The 17,146-nt window shown below is 44.8% G+C and overlaps 1 protein-coding gene across 5 annotated transcripts in view; it reads right to left on the bottom strand.

Annotated features, from left to right (window-relative positions):
• ADCY7 (adenylate cyclase 7) overlaps positions 1-17,146 on the bottom strand; it is a 257,372-nt gene that overhangs the window by 126,225 nt on the left and 114,001 nt on the right. For all 5 annotated transcript variants that reach the window (XM_068259628.1, XM_068259630.1, XM_068259629.1 and 2 more), the window contains 2 exons: positions 16,526-16,726; positions 7,471-7,632 (listed from right to left, as the gene is read on the bottom strand). In XM_068259628.1, the coding sequence (XP_068115729.1) occupies positions 7,471-7,632; positions 16,526-16,726 (363 nt within the window). The remainder of the gene's footprint in view (positions 1-7,470; positions 7,633-16,525; positions 16,727-17,146) is intronic.

The raw sequence follows: 17,146 nt of genomic DNA, 5'->3' as shown, positions 1-17,146 counted from the left end.
ACAATTGTTTGATTTTTTTACACACAATTGTCCATTTACATAGAAATTTCTCCCACCCAGCATGGGTATGTGTAAAAATACACCCCAAAACACATTATACTACTTTTCCTGAGTACGGCGGTACCACATGTGTGACACTTTTTTGCAGCCTAGGTGCGCTAAGGGGCCCAACGTCCTATTCACAGGTCATTTTGAGGCATTTGTTTTCTAGACTACTCCTCGCGGTTTAGGGCCCCTAAAATGCAAGGGCAGTATAGGAACCCCACAAGTGACCCCATTTTAGAAAGAAGACACCCCAAGGTATTCCGTTAGGTGTATGGCGAGTTCATAGAAGATTTTATTTTTTGTCACAAGTTAGTGAAAAATGACACTTTGTGAAAAAAAAAACAATAAAAATCAATTTCCGCTAACTTTTGACAAAAAATAAAATCTTCTATGAACTCGTCATACACCTAACAGAATACCTTGGGGTGTCTTTTTTTCTAAAATGGGGTCACTTGTGGGGTTCCTATACCGCCCTGGCATTTTACAGGCCCAAAACCGTGAGTAGTCTGGAAACCAAATGTCTCAAAATGACTGTTCAGGGGTATAAGCATCTGCAAATTTTGATGACAGGTGGTCTGTGAGGGGGCGAATTTTGTGGAACCGGTCATAAGCAGGGTGGCCTTTTAGATGACAGGTTGTATTGGGCCTGATCTGATGGATAGGAGTGCTAGGGGGGTGACAGGAGGTGATTGATGGGTGTCTCAGGGGGTGGTTAGAGGGGAAAATAGATGCAATCAATGCACTGGGGAGGTGATCGGAAGGGGGTCTGAGAGGGGTCTGAGGGTTTGGCCGAGTGATCAGGAGCCCACACGGGGCAAATTGCAAATTGGGGCCTGATCTGATGGGTAGGTGTGCTAGGGGGTGACAGGAGGTGATTGATGGGTGTCTCAAGGTGTGATTAGAGGGGGAATAGATGCAAGCAATGCACTGGCGAGGTGATCAGGGCTGGGGTCTGAGGGCAGTCTGAGGGTGTGGGCGGGTGATTGAGTGCCCTAGGGGCAGATAGGGGTCTAATCTGATAGGTAGCAGTGACAGGGGGTGATTGATGGGTAATTAGTGGGTGTTTAGGGTAGAGAACAGATGTAAACACTGCACTTGGGAGGTGATCGGACGTCGGATCTGCGGGCGATCTATTGGTGTGGGTGGGTGATCAGATTGCCCGCAAGGGGCAGGTTAGGGGCTAGTTGATGGGTGGCAGTGACAGCGGGTGATTGATGGGCGCAGTGACAGGGGGTGATTGATGGGTGGCAGTGACAGGGGGTGATTGATAGGTGATTGACAGGTAATCAGTGGTTATTACAGGGGAGAACAGATGTAAATATTGCACTGGCGAATTGATAAGGGGGGTCTGAGGGCAATCTGAGCGTGTAGGCGGGCGATTGGGTGCCCGCAAGGGGCAGATTAGGGTCTGATCTGATGGGTAACAGTGACAGGTGGTGATAGGGGGTGATTGATTGGGTGATTGATGGGTAATTAGTGGGTGTTTAGAGGAGAGAATAGATGGAAACACTGTGCTTGGGTGGTGATCTGATGTCGATCTGCGGGCGATCTATTGGTGTGGGTGGGTGATCAGTTTGCCCGCAAGGGGCAGGTTAGGGGCTGATTGTTGGGTGGCAGTGGACAGGGGGTGATTGATGGGTGATAGGTGATTGGCAGGTGATTGACAGGTGATCAGTGGGTTATTACAGGGAAGGCCAGATGTAATTAATGCACTGGCGAATTGATAAGGGGGGGGGGGGTCTGAGGGCAATCTGAGCGTGTGGGGCGGTGATTGGGTGCCCGCAAGGGGCAGATTAGGGTCTGATCTGATAGGTAACAGTGACGGTTGGTGATAGGGGGTGATGATGGGTGATTGATGGGTAATTAGTGGGTGTTTAGAGAAGATAACAGATGTAAACAATACATTTGGGAGGTAATCTGACGGCGGGTTTGCGGGCGATCTAATGGTGTGGGTGGGTGATCAGATTGCCCGCAAGGGGCAGGTTAGGGGCTGATTGATGGGTGGCAGTGACAGGGGGTGACAGGGGGTGATTGATGGGTGATAGGTGATTGGCAGGTGATTGACAGGTGATCAGTGGGTTATTACAGGAAGAACAGATGTAATTAATGCACTGGTGAATTGATAAGGGGGGGTCAGAGGGCAATCTGAGCGTGTGGGCAGGTGATTGGGTGCCCGCAAGGGGCAGATTAGGGTCTGATCTGATAGGTAAAAGTGACAGGTGGTGATAGGGGGTGATTGATGGGTAATTAGTGGGTGTTTAGAGGAGAGAATAGATGTAAACAATGGATTTGGGAAGTGATCTGATGTCGGATCTGCGGGCGATCTATTGGTGTGGGGGGGGGGGTGATCAGATTGCCCGCAAGGGGCAGGTTAGGGGCTGATTGATGGGTGGCAGTGACAGGGGGTGATTGACGGGTGATTGACAGGTGATGGACAGGTGATTGACAGGTGATCAGGGGGGATAGATGCATACAGTACATGGGGGGGGGGGGGCTGGGGGGGGGGGGCTGGGGAGAATCTGAGGGGTGGGGGGGTGATCAGGAGGGAGCGGGGGGCAGGGGGGGGGTTAAAAAAATAGCATTGACAGATCGTGACAGGGAGTGATTGATGGGTGATTAGGGGGGTGATTGGGTGCAAACAGGGGTCTGGGAGGTGGGCAGGGGGGGGGTTGATGGGTGCTGTGGGCGATCTGGGGCAGGGGGGGGGGGGAAATCAGTGTGCTTGGTGCAGACTAGGGTGGCTGCAGCCTGCCCTGGTGGTCCCTCGGACATTGGGACCACCAGGGCAGGAGGCAGCCTGTATAATACACTTTGTAAACATTACAAAGTGTATTATACACTTTGTATGCGGCGATCGTCGGGTTAACATCCCGCCGGCGCTTCCGTATGGCCGGCGGGATGTTGCGGCGGGTGAGCGGCGCCAGGCGGAGGCGGAGGATCGCGTCACGGATGACGCGATCGCTCCGCCCATGCCCATACAAGGACCGCCACATTTTGTCAATACGGCGGTCCTTGCGGCGTCCACTTCCCGGCCGCCAATTGTATATACGGCGGTCGGGAAGTGGTTAAAGGTCTGTCTCTAAATGATAAAGGGTCCCACACATCCTTGAGAAAACTGGCACATTCATGCTGATCACAATCTGCAGGAACATCAGAGAAACAGGCATCAGATCGCACAGATTTAAACTGCACGCAGTCAGGAGCGAATCCTCCAGGATTCGCACAGGAATCAACCACCGTGGCTCACCCACTCATTTCAGATCGCACAATGTCACGACTCACATGCTTTACCCCAGAAAGGCAGGAACAATCATCCGACAACGATGTCTCTTTATTGGAATCAATTGATTGGTGTGTGTGCAACTCATCCAAAATCGTCTGCCACACACCTCACTGGATCCACAAAACACATGTCACACTCGTCGGAATCAATCAAAAGGCACACAGAATCGAGACACTCATTCAAGACATCTTCGCTTTTTGCGATGTAAAAATCGCAAAAGGCTTTCCAATCAAAATCAAATTCCTCCATCAAGGCCCTGATTTCCCATGAGGCAAATGGAGGTTCAAACAAGCCAGTATCTAAGTAGCTTTCATATGGGTTGGGGTCAGGTACATGCATAGACTTTCTTACTCCTTTAATATAAAAAATGATTCTGCCTATTAAAGGATCCTCAAAAGCTTTGGATTGGGGCAAAAAAGCCGGAGACGGAACAACATCATTGTAAACATCAATAGGGAGTGTTTTATTCCGATGCTTGCGTTTTTTAGTTTTTCTCTTGTTAGCCACTTTGCATGTCTGTTTAAATGCAAGAAACGTTTCCAGACAATTCTCTTGCATCTGCTTAGAGGCTGAAGTGGCATGAGAAACATTAAACTGATTATCATACTGAATGGTTTTGCACATTTCAGACTTGACAGAAATAACCTCCCTATTTGTGGTTGCTATGAGCAACAAATCTTTTGGCTGACAAGCCGAATCAGCAGATTGGCCTGCAAGCACCAATTCAATAACATATGGTAATGACACAGAAATGTTGCATGAGCTGATCTGATCAGCATCATGCTCTGCAGGAAAAAACTCATAGAAATTACCTGGCAGGAGAATTCTAAGCTTACGAGAAAATACATGACTCAGAGATCTGCGAGGGTTATGTCTCAAACATAAACAAACATGAAACAGAGGACGCGAGCGCTTGCTTAACGGTTACCTCACCGAGCCTCCAGCAAGCGTTCGTAGCAGACAAGACAGACACACGAAAACAGGGACAAGCGAGAGATAGGATCCACACCACTAGCGAAAAGAGGCCAGTGCGATCCAGGGAGACAGAGTGATGGAGATTAGACGGATCCACAGCACTAGCGCTAGGCGAGTGCGATCCAGGCAAGACAGATAGAGGAGATAGCTGGTAGCAACCGCTGCTCCAGCTATACTCCAAGAACAAAGATCAGAACGACCTCCTGTCGACCACCGCAGGGACAGGACAATCGCAACAGACAAGCAAAACAGATATGCAATCCTAACTGCACTAGGGAACCTGCCGAGAACAGTCCCAGCAATTACTCTAAGCTACTATTCAAACAATGAGCAAGGCTGACACTCTCCAGAGTGTTTCACAGGAAGAATCCTTATGACCAGCAACTTACTGTGGGAAACATAGCTCTTTATAAAGCAAGCCCACAGGGGATGTGGCTAGGCAATCTGCATGACAAACATATGCAAATTCCTCAGCAGCATGCTGCACAACTGACACAAGGTCTCTCTTCCAGAGACCTGCAGAATGCAGACCTGGACAGTGATCAAAAAGCTGCCTGCCTGCACAGGCAGCTGAGCAGATCATTACACAGGTCCTATAAAAGTGGGGCGGGACCAAACCTGCCCAGTTCTCCAAATTCCATCGACCAAGAACGTCTATGCAGGCGCTTAAGGAGAGCCAGCGCCCGCAGTGTTCAAGGACTCTAAACCTGAAGGCCTACTTTTAAACTGGACTCTGTTTCTTCATTCTCCAAATGGACTATCAGCCATAACTAAGTAAGATTTTTCTGATTTTATTCCCTTTTATTTTTAAAGAGACTCCGTAACAAAAATTGCATCCTGTTTTTTATCATCCTACAAGTTCCAAAAGCTATTCTAATGTGTTCTGGCTTACAGCAGCACTTTCTACTATCACAGTCTCTGTAATAAATCAACTTATATCTCTCTTGTCAGACTTGTCAGCCTGTGTCTGGAAGGCTGCCAAGTTCTTCAGTGTTGTGGTTCTGCTATGAACTTCCCCTTTCAGGCCCCTCTCTGCACACTGCCTGTGTGATATTTAGATTAGTGCAGCTTCTCTCTGCTCTCGTATCTTTTACAAGCTGGATAAAGTGTCCTCTGAGCTGGCTGGGCTTTCACATACTGAGGAAATTCAGACAAGGGCAAAGCTGTTTGCAGGAAGAAAAGAGCAGCCTGAAACTTCAGTGCATGAGAGCAGAAGGGGGAAAGAAACACACAAATGATCTCTTGAGATTCAAAAGGAAGGGTGTATACAGCCTGCTTGTGTATGGATGTATTTTGTATGTGTGGACATACTGTACATCAACCTACTTCCTGTTTTGGTGGCCATTTTGTTTGTTTATAAACAAACTTTTTAAAACTGTTTTTAACCACTTTTAATGCGGCGGGGAGCGGCGAAATTGTGACAGAGGGTAATAGGAGATGTCCCCTAACGCACTGGTATGTTTACTTTTGTGCGATTTTAACAATACAGATTCTCTTTAAGCTCTGTGTGCATATGTTAATTGGTGTATGACTGTATGTAATGCATTTTTGTTATTAAACGTTTAAAAATAGTTTAGCGGTTATGACCTGTTGCTGAACATACACAATCGTACCTATTCTCCTGAAATCGCTACCCTGTGTTTAATAGAAGTGTGCCTTTATAACCCGTATGCGAGAACCCGGCCCAGATATAACGATCTGACCCAGGTTCCTGCATACTGCTAGGGGTCAATAGAGCGTTCTCCAAGTCCTAGTATAATTACAGTAGCGGGCTGTGTAACTCGCTTGGTGGCAGATCTCTGAATTGTATGTGTGAGGTGAATCCGTTGGCATCCGAACGCTCCCTTCGCCAGTCAGTTCATCAAATTGCGAACGCGGGTTACCCTTTGTGATGATCGTGAAAGACCGTGTGAGAGGATTTCTGACGCTGATCGATTTACCCCATCCTGCGGTCTGTGACGGGGAGCCCAAATGCATCCATGTAATATCTACTTTACATGGTGCAGAGTTGGAGCAGGAAGGGGCGGCAATCAAAGTATCAGACTTCTGGAAACAGTGCTCCAGCAGTGACCATGTTTTCCTATGTTGAATGGACCTATACTGGAAAGTGCTGTCCGACACAGGATTGGAAAGGGTTAAGGAATTTTCAAAAACATTGAAAGGTTTTGTATGTTTCCAATGTAAACCTACAGTATAAGCTGTGTGAAAAAGCCCCATTCTTTCTGCTACACATTTTTTTTTCTGGCTTTAGGGAAAATTCCCCACAGCGCTGATGTAGGATGATGAATTCAAGAAAATAACATTTAGCTGCAAACTACAGAAGGTGGTAAGAACTATACTTACACAGTAAAAATAATAACTCACACATTTTCTGTTAAAATGCAATGCCAATTATAGAGGTGTGAAGAGCAGCTTTGCAGAAACAACTGTCAAAATGATTAACTGTTTTATCAAAATTGGTTAAGTTTTCATTGCCAAGACTACAGAAATTGTTTCTACAGATGCTCATTCAACATAAACATTCACCTATTCATTTTCTATTCATACATTTTTTTATAGTACAACAAGAACAAGAATGGCAATACAACAGAACCATCTGTTGTAATGTATGTTCAAATTTTATTAACAATAATCGATTCATAAAACCACTTAACAAAATATTTGCAAGTCTTCTTCCATAATTGAACAGGATATCAGTGTGTCAAAATGTATCATTTCATGCTGAACTCGGGATAAAAAAAGGAGCATATGCAAAACTGAGGTCATTCAGTCTAGTGAAGAACAAAAAAAAATCATAGTTAGATTTGGAAAATGCCAGCGTGCTGAAAGATGCAAAGATTTGCATGAGTTGCAGAAAAATGAGGTAGATCATTTTGCAAAAAAAAAAGAGCAGTGTGCAAATAGGAGAAACAGAGAATTTAAGGTTCAAAAATAGGTGACTCAATACATATAAACAAATTCATATACCAAACTTCATATACAGATAATAATTAATTCAAAACTATTCAAGTGCTGATTATAGTCCTCAAAATGAATGGAACAGCATACAGGGTATCAATATAGAAGCGTCCGGAAGGAGACCAGGGATAAACCCCTCTTACTCTTAATATACACAATAAGTACCGGTACATATAGACATCTTTACAAGCATTACTCATTTGTATTACCTCAAAGGCAATGGTATCATGCGTGTTTCCAGACATCATCACTGTGACACTAATGACAACAATGTGAGACATTCCAGAGGCTATGCTGATAATCAAACAGGCTCGCATCCCCAGAGGTAGCATGGTGTACACAGAGAATGTAATAAACAGGAAGAATGGTACCTAGAAAAAGCAAGGACACATTTCTAGATTAAACTATAGAGTATAGTATAGTACAGTACAAGATTTTTTTAAAAAACGACACACACACACCTTACACATTTTTGTAAATATTTTCAACACTGAAGATATGACACTTTGATGCAATGTAAAGCAGTCAGTGTACAGATTATATAACAATGTAAATCTGCTGTTCCATCAAAACATAGCCATTAACCTCCTTGCCGGTTATCCCGAGCTCAGCTCGGGGTAACCTGCGCAGGAGGATTTCTCAGGCCCCGCTGGGCCGATTTGCACAATTTTTTTTTATTGCACGCAGCTAGCACTTTGCTAGCTGCGCGCATATTTCGATCGCCGCCGCTTGCCGCTACCCGCCGCACCGCCCCCCCCCCCCTCCAGGCCTCTTGCGCAGCCTGGCCAATCAGTGCCAGGCAGCGCTGAGGGGTGGATCGGGATTCCCTCTGACGTCCATGACGTCGGTGATGTCATCCCGACCCGTTGCCATGGCGACGTAGGAATCCCAGCAGGAAATCCCGTTGTGAACGGATTTCCTGGTTTCAGAGAGCGCCGGCGGCGATCGGTTTAGGTAGGGGGATGCAGCTTGTCAGCAGCTGACATGTAGCTAGCGCTAGGACATGAATTAAAAAAAATAAAAAGTGCTGCGCCGCCCCCTTGCCGACACAATTGGAACCGCAAGGGTGTTAATGTCTAAACCACTGGCCACAAACACCCCTATGTGAAGAATGTTAAAACTGTGCTCAAAGAGTGTCAATATTTTCTGTGCCCACCATTATTTTCCAGCACTGTTTTAACTCTCTTGGGAATGGGCATAGAGCTCTACAGATTACCACTGGAATCCTCTTCTAGTCCTCCAGACCATGATGCCTTCCGAAGCGCTTGATGTTAGAGACCTTAAAAACCTCCACCTTCTGTTTGAGGATGCCCTGAAAATTCTATAGGGTTTAGGCCTGAAGACATGCTTGGCCTGTCCAACACCTTTACCGTCAGTTTCATTAGCAAAGCCTTGGTCATCGTGGAGGTGTGTTTGGGATGTTATGTTGGAATACTGCATGTGTCCTAGGGAGGGAAGGGGGAAGAGGCTTCCTTCTGTTATGACAGCCATGCAGAGCAATTGTATAAAAATGTGTGGTGTATGGTCTGGGCACTGACATTATGAACCACGCCCCTTCAACCTCTGCAGCAATGCTGCCAACACATCTATTTGCAAAACACAAAGACAGCCTCTGTATACGACGCTGAGCATGTGCACTCAACTTCTTTGGTCAATCATGGAACCAGACCTGTTAAACCACAGTATGTTCTTGGCCACAGTGCTGCAACTCAGTTTCAGGGTATTGGCAATCTTCTTATAGCCTAGGCCATTTTTATGTAGAGCAACAATTATTTTTTTTAAAGGATTCCTAAAGTGAGCGTGATATAGAGCCTGCCATATTTATTTCCTTTTAAACAATGCAGATTGCCTGGCTGTCCTGCTGAGCCTCTGATTCTAATGCTCTTATTCAGACACTGAATAAGCATGCAGATCAGATGTTTGACTTTAGTTTGACTGCATTTGCTTAATGCTTGTTTCGGGAGTATGGTTCAGACACTACTGATGCATAAAATATAAGCAGGATGGCAGGCAACTGGTAATGTTTAAAAGGAAATAAACAAGGCAGCCTTCATATCACTCTCTGGTCAGTTGTCCTTTAAGATCCTCAGAGTTCTCTGCCATAAGTTGTCATGTTCAACTTCCAGTGACCAGTATGAGAGAGTGAGAATGATAATACCAAATGTAACACACCTGCAAGCTTGTAACACAAACGAGTAACATTACCCCAAGGAGAGAAAATGTCTTGACATTCTTCACTTAGGAGTTAAGCTATTTTGATGGGACATCAGATTTACACTGTTATGAAAGCTGTACACTGACTACTTCACATTGTATCAAAGTGTCATATCTTCAGTGTTGTCCCATGAAAAGATATAATAAAATATCTAAAAAAAATGTAAGAGGTGTATAGTAATATAGCCATAATAGAGATAAGGGTAGTAAGAGTAGGCGGGGAAAGGTTAGTGATAGGCGTGGTAGGAGGTTAGTGTGAGAATAGTGTTACAGTGAGGGATAGTAGAATATCCAGATAATTACTATCAGGATTTCCATGCACCAATTTTACTGGATGCGCCTTTTAAATGTACGCCTTTGTACTGCCTGTTTGGCTTGGTCCACACTTGTCCGATTCTGATTTTTAATCGTTACTGCATGCTGCGTTTTTTCCTCCGTTTTTCTGTTGATTGCATTCAGGGAAAATCGGAATTGCAAGTCAGAATCGGAAACGGAATCGCAAAACAGATTTGCAGTGTGCAGGGAGCCTCAAACAGATCAGTTTTACAAAATGTCCTTTTGTAGCATATGTTTCCAGTCCCTTTAAGCTTATGTCCTTTCTTCATGTGTGTTTCTATTGGATGAGAGATGATGTTGAGGGGAGGAGCAGGCAGTAGGCAATCCATTTTTGCCTCTGTTTTGTGTGCAAAAGTTCCCTGTGTAGAGGGAGATCCGTTTTTTTTTTTATGGTGTAGCCGGGGTCCGTGAAAAACCTGCAAATCTGGACTCTTTGTTCAGTTTTTCAAAACGGATCCCACGGATCCGTTTTTTAAAGTGTGTGAAGGCGGGCGCTATTGTAAACATTGGTATCCGTGGCTCTGGTTTTGATCAGGGCCAAAAAGCAGAGCCAGGGATACGTTTTTTAAACAAGTGTGAACCGACCTGTATCACATGCAAAGGCAGTGTGCTGTGCCAGACCACACTATTTGGTGCAGGCTATCATGCTGGCTTCTTTCCATAACTGTAATTATAGCTTCCAGTGAAGATGCAGTTTGTTTCTGAAGATGAGCATACAAAATAAGTTTTGAACAATTTTTTTTTCATGGGAAGCAACATTCTTCTGGGCTTAATTAGAAGTTTACACAGGGCTTAGTAGATTCATAATGTTGATAGCTGATTATCTGTTGTTATCTGATTAATTCATCCAAGCTGTCATGCATCAATCATTAACCTTCTGAATCTGATTAGCCCTGTGCAAAGTCCCTAATTCAGCCCACTGAAATTCTGCTCATTGTAGAGCAAAAGTACCCGTGTAGAGTTTCGCTTAAAGAGAATCTGTACTCTAAAATTCTTACAATAAAAAGCATACCATTCTATACATTATGTTCTCCTGGGCCCCTCTGTGCTGTTTCTGCCACTCCCTGCTGAAATCCTGGCTTGTAATTGCCAGTTTTAGGCAGTGTTTACAAACAAGACATGGCTGCTAACCAGCATGTGATAGGCTGAGAGAAGCTCAGTCTGACTCATACAGAGCCGGGGTGTGGAGAGGGTGTGTATAGCTTCTGCCTATCCCAAGCAGAGCAGCACATTCCTGCCTGAGTGCCTGAGCCCGACAAAGCTGACAAAGAAAAGAAGATTAGATTATATAACAGAGATAATACAGCCACTGTGCAACTAGGAAAGGCTGCAGTAAGACAGACCACATTAGAACAGGTATAGAAACTTATAGGATAGAAGAAATAAGGCTGAAAATTTTGTTACAGAGTCTCTTTAACATCTTCTACTACAGCGTAAGTAACAGTGGCCCCAGTTCAGGATAAAATATTTAAGAACCGTTAAAAAATAGGGAGGTAGTGGTAAACTTACTTCTTCAAGTAGACACAACTGTGTATTCACTGAAAAATTCTTTATTCAAAAATACTCCACAGATGTAAGTAACATGTTTCATGGGTGTCTTCCTCTTTGTTTAGGAAATAATAGGAGCTTTCTGATATCAAAGCAAGCAAACGCTCCAGAGGAGAAGGATGACACGGGTGTAACGCGATGCATATATCTATAAAGTATTTTTGAATAAGGAATCTTTTCAGTGAGTACACACAGTTGAATCTACTTGGGGGAGGTAAATCCACCACTACCTCCCTATTTTTTAACGGTTTTTAAATATTTTATCCTGAACTGGCGCCTCTGTTGCTTACGCTGTATATTAGTCCGCCCTTGGTGGAGGGGTACTATCCCCTTTCTTTTCTATAGAGAGCGACAATCTTAACCCGAATGGGGTAGGGTTTAATCTCCCCACCTGCCATCATAGTGGTTACCAGTGGTAACCCAATTGTGTGAGTATAATCACATATACAGTACTTATACTGTCAATACTCGACTGAATTGACATACTGAACTGTTTTGGTTCTCAATTTCTTTATCTTCTAATAGTTAATAAACATTGGGCCATATACCATTAACCAACTTATCAGTGATAAGCACTGCCGATTTCTTAAATTAGGCGATGGGAGCATCGCCTAATCCCATCTGGGGCGGTAAAGAACTCGCTTGATATAATATGCTTCCTGTCAGACAAAAACCAGGACTATGTACCTGCATTTCCACTGAAAACCTGCCGCCCTTTGTCACAAGTCCTGTAATTCTCACAGCAAAGCATCTTTGAAGCTCCCGCCAGGGCTCCCTATTAGTCCACTGTCTGGATCATTTTTCCTTATTAAAGTAGACACCCAGATGCAGCGGCCGATGTTCAGCAGGTGTGCACGCATCTCTGGGGAGCAAGGTTGCAGTGCAGGGGTGCTGAAGGACAGCACCACAGCACAAAACCTTGCTCCCCATCCCCTGGGACATGGGAGCATCTCTCAGGCTTTCTTCTGAGTAATGGCCCATACTCACGAGGGACTTTTGTCGCCTCAACACGCGGCGCGCGCGTGTTGCGGCGACAAGTCGCCCGTGAGTATGGGCCGCCGCGCGCGCGCGCACCCCGAACTGTCGCCCGCCGCTTATGTCGCCATGCGATTGAAAGTTTCAATCGCATGGCGACAGTCGCCGCCGCCCCTCCCCCGCAACTGTCGCTAGTCCGCGTGAGTACGCGGACTAGCGACAGCAACCTCCATTGTATCATATGGAGCTTCCGGCGGGGGGAGGAGGAACGTCGGCGACAGCTTCCGCCTCGCCGCTGGTCCCTCTTCCGCGTGTGTACGCGGAGGGACCTGGCGAGAAGCTGTCGCCGGCCTGTCGCCCACACGCTCACGTGTGCTGGCGACAGGCAACTTCTGCAGCCCGTGAGTACGGGCCATTATGCTCCCTAACGATCGGCAATTGCACAAATGAAAACCAAATAGGATTTGTCGGTAATCCTCGTGCAATGGCAAGGTGACAAGTAGCTTGCATCTGCAAGCTACTATAACCTCAAATAGGATATGGCCCATTGAATGTGTAATTGCTTTTTTGTCTACAACAGCATTTTTTTCAATGGCACTCATGATTGTATTATTGTTAAGCTTCTCTGGTTGCTTAGCTTGCGTTCTGACTCTCTACCCACATTTCTTATAGGAACACTTAAGGTGACCATACATCTAGCAATGATGGGCAGATCCCACCAAGAGACAGCTCTCTCTCTCTGATCGATTCTGATCTGAGAGAGATCTGTCAGCTGCCCATACACCGCAGGCTGATTAATGATCGTTTTCAGCTTGAAATCTAGCGGGAATCGGTCTAGTGACGCCACCTCATTGATGGTTCAATCGCGTTCGTCACTTGTCCCGACGTCGCACGCCGTTACCACCGCGCACCTGATCCAGCATGTCCGTCTGACATCTTGCAGCATGTTCGATCAATACATGCGACCGAAATTGGTTGCATATCCAATCGGGCATGCTCTTGACAGCACCGATTTTTCCTTGAATGTACATCTGTGTGGTGGCTGAAAGAGGACTATCTGTAAGTGAAGGGGGTGACCAACAGGAATATGAGATCTGATCAGGATCAAACTGCTGGGGTGCATCTGGAGGCTATAACCTTCCTCAGCTCTAGACACCACAAATAGTGCTAATACCCAACACATTGTGTAGATTCGCAATCTACTGGTAGATTGCAAAGGATCTCTGGGTTGATCACACACACCATATGCCTGAGTGACACGTAAATTGCACGCTTAGTGCAATATGCCGTTCTTAAGTCACTCAGCAGTGTAGAGGATTTTGATGTTGCAAGGTAGTGAGCTATTTATTTATGAACACCATGTGCTATTGCTAAATTCCACAATTCTGCTGAAAATGGAGCAGGATATTGTTAGCAGGAGTTTAGATCTAGCTCTATTCTATTTGGCTTGCTATGGAGGACACTTAATATGCATCTAATTACCTACCTTTCGTGTCCCTACCTCTCCCTCTAGATTGTAAGCCTTTGGGCAGGGTCCTCCTCCTTATGTCTCCTACCTGATCATGCACCTCCATTACTGTACACCCATCCTATGGATCTGAGTGAACTCGACTTGCCTAATCTCCAGGCTCCCATCCAGTGACTGACTAAGCATTACCTTGTACTCATACTGTGCAGCGTGATCTGGATTGCATGTATTCCTGTATTGTCTTATTGCTGTATGTCACCCCTAAATATTGTCTGTAACCTAAACTAATGTCCAGTGCTGCGTACTATGTTGGCACATTATATATATATATATGGGCAGCACGGTGGCGTAGTGGTTAGCTCTCTCGCCTTGCAGCGCTGGGTCCCTGGTTCGAATCCCAGCCAGGGCACTATCTGCAAAGAGTTTGTATGTTCTCTCTGTGTCTGCGTGGGTTTCCTCCGGGCACTCCGGTTTCCTCCCACATTCCAAAAACATACAGATAAGTTAATTGGCTCCCTCAAAAATTGGCCCTATACTACAGTACTAACACTACATAATATAGACATATGGCAATGCTAGGGATTAGATTGTGAGCTCCTTTGAGGGACAGTTAGTGACAAGATATATATATATATATATATATATATATATATATATATATATATATATATATATATATATATATATATACTGTACAGCGCTGCGTAATATGTCGGTGCTATATAAATACTAAAAATAATAATAAAATATATATATATATATATATATATATATATATATATATATATATATATATATATATATATATATATATATATATATACATATATACATACATACATACAGTGCTGCCCATAATTATTCATACCCCTGGCAAATAAAGTTACTTTTATTCAACCAGCAAGTAAATTTTTGATGGTAAATTACACAAGTGTCTCCCAAAAGATAATAAGATGATGTACTAGAGGCATTATTGTAGAAAAAAACTAATTCTCAGCTTTTATTTACATTTGAGCAAAAAATGTCCAGCCCAAAATTATTCATACCCTTCACAAACTGTCAGTCTGTAGGAAAATCTAAAGTTCTATACCATTCCAAATAGTCCAAGCTGTTCTCAAGCTTACTAATTACCCTGATTCATTGGGAACAGCTGTTTTAATCAACTCAACAGGTGAAAAAACAGCAGCTCTCTGCAGTTGGTTTGTGGACAGTCATGGCTAAGACAAAAGAGCTCAGTGAAGACCTGCGGCTGCGCATTGTGGCTGCTCACAAGTCAGGAAAGGGCAACATGGCCATTTCTAAATGATTTCAAGTTCCAGTGTCTGCAGTGCAAGTGAGAGAGGTGAAAAAGAATCCAAGGATCACCACCAAGGCCATGCTGGTGAATCTGGGCTCTGCTGGTGGCAATGTCTCAAGGCAGACAATCCAACAGACACTGCACACTGCTGAATTCCACGGATGCAGACCAAGGACGCCACTTCTCCCACCCGCTTGGCCTTTGCAAATGCTTATCTGGACAAAGAAGAAAACTTCTGGTCTTCTGTGTTATGGTCAGATGAAACAAAAATTGAATTGTTTGGGCACAATGAGGTTTCCTTCATTTGGCGTAAAAAAGGAGAAGCCTTCAACCCAAAGAACACCATCCCCACTGTCACTGGCCCCAACTGGCAGAAGTGACGGGAGCCGGTATCGGAGATGCAAACAGCGGAGGACGGCGGCGTGGGAGCCCTCCAAGCGGATACGGCTGGAGGAAGCCCTGGGTATGTATAAAACTTTTTCTTTTAATCAGCTCTGGTACACATTAAGGGGAAATAGCCTGTGGTAGGGAAGTGGATAAAGTAGTTTAGATGGGGAAAAAGTCCACCTGTTGCTGGTAAAACTTCTGTCTAGACACACTTTTCTAGTACTCATATTTTCTATCCTAATCTCCAAACCAGCACACCTTGCTGACCTCCCAGACATCTTTCTTAAGGTGGCCATACACTAATCAAATTGCCATCAGATCGACCAACAGATAGTTCCCTCTCTGATCGAATCTGATCAGAGAGGGATCATATGGCTGCCTTTACTGCAAACAGATTGTGAATTAATTTCAGCATGAAATCGATTCACCATCTGTGAAGCTGCCGCTGACCCCCTGCATACATTACCTGATCCGGCTGGCGCGAGTCCCCCGGTCTCCGCTGTCTTCTTCTCCACTCTGGGCTCCAGGACTCCAGCTTCACTTAACTTCCTGTCCGGGGAAGTTTAAACAGTAGAGGGCGCTCTACTGTTTAAACTTCCTGTCGGGACAGGAAGAAGTGAAGCCTGCCAGAGCCCAGCGGAGAAAGAGCAGCGGGGACAGAGGAGATACGCGCCGACCGGATCAGGTAATGTATTGCCACTGGCGTCGGTCGTCTGACATACCAACGCCGCTATCGACGCACTACCGACCCTCCGGCGATCGAGCGACATCTTCAGCGCGGACAGATCGATGGGAACGATCGATTTCAGACCGAGATCGATCGTTCGGTCGGCGTTTGCACAACGATTTCACAGCAGTGATCGAATCTTCTGCATATCGGCGGGAAATAGTATAAGTGTATGGGCCCCTTTAGGAGTTGTGTTTTTACCTGATGACTGTGTCAGCAGTTCATGTTGTTGTGTGGCAGCTTAATTGAAAATTACACACAAAATGTACACCTGAAACACTAGGATGAAAACAAGGAGTAACAGTACATTACCTGGTCCCATGTCCGGACAGTCACTGGATCAAATATTAAAACATATCCAATAGTAATCAGACAAGCACAGATCACCAAGGAAAATACCCGAAGCCATTTTCGCATAAACGATTCTGTATATACCAGTACATACAGAACACAGAATGTCACTAAGGCCAAAAATACTGTGATGATGAAGGGAAGATGTTGGGATAGATCCTCCTGAAGGAACATAAATAACAGGGTTAGACAAGAGGAAGTCATACAGTCATTGCTAGTGGTTTCAGGTCTCACACAAAAACATACTAGTTTCACAATGAATCATCAATTATTTATTTTAAAAAAATTATAAAGGAGTTGTGGAGGGGATGGAGCAAATAGTGTTTGCCATGTAAAATGTAACAGTGATGGTATTTTCTTCATAGGAGGGTTGAGCACAGGAAATAAGTAGATAATTGATTGCATTGTCATGTTCATAGATAACATAAGATTTACATAGTGAAAGTTTGAGCTGGAAGAAAATGACAGATAGACCATTTTGAGACTTTTGCAAATACCCTATTTTACACTCCTCTCCCTCTTCACCTTTAGCCATGCTGGGTGACTGGATAGTGTACTGGTTAAGGGTTCTGCCTTCAACAT

This window comes from Hyperolius riggenbachi, chromosome 11 (assembly GCF_040937935.1).
Source record: "Hyperolius riggenbachi isolate aHypRig1 chromosome 11, aHypRig1.pri, whole genome shotgun sequence".
In the NCBI taxonomy this organism is placed as follows: domain Eukaryota; kingdom Metazoa; phylum Chordata; class Amphibia; order Anura; family Hyperoliidae; genus Hyperolius; species Hyperolius riggenbachi.
Note: the sequence above shows the minus strand (reverse complement) of the source record. Positions and strands in the feature narration are given on the sequence as shown.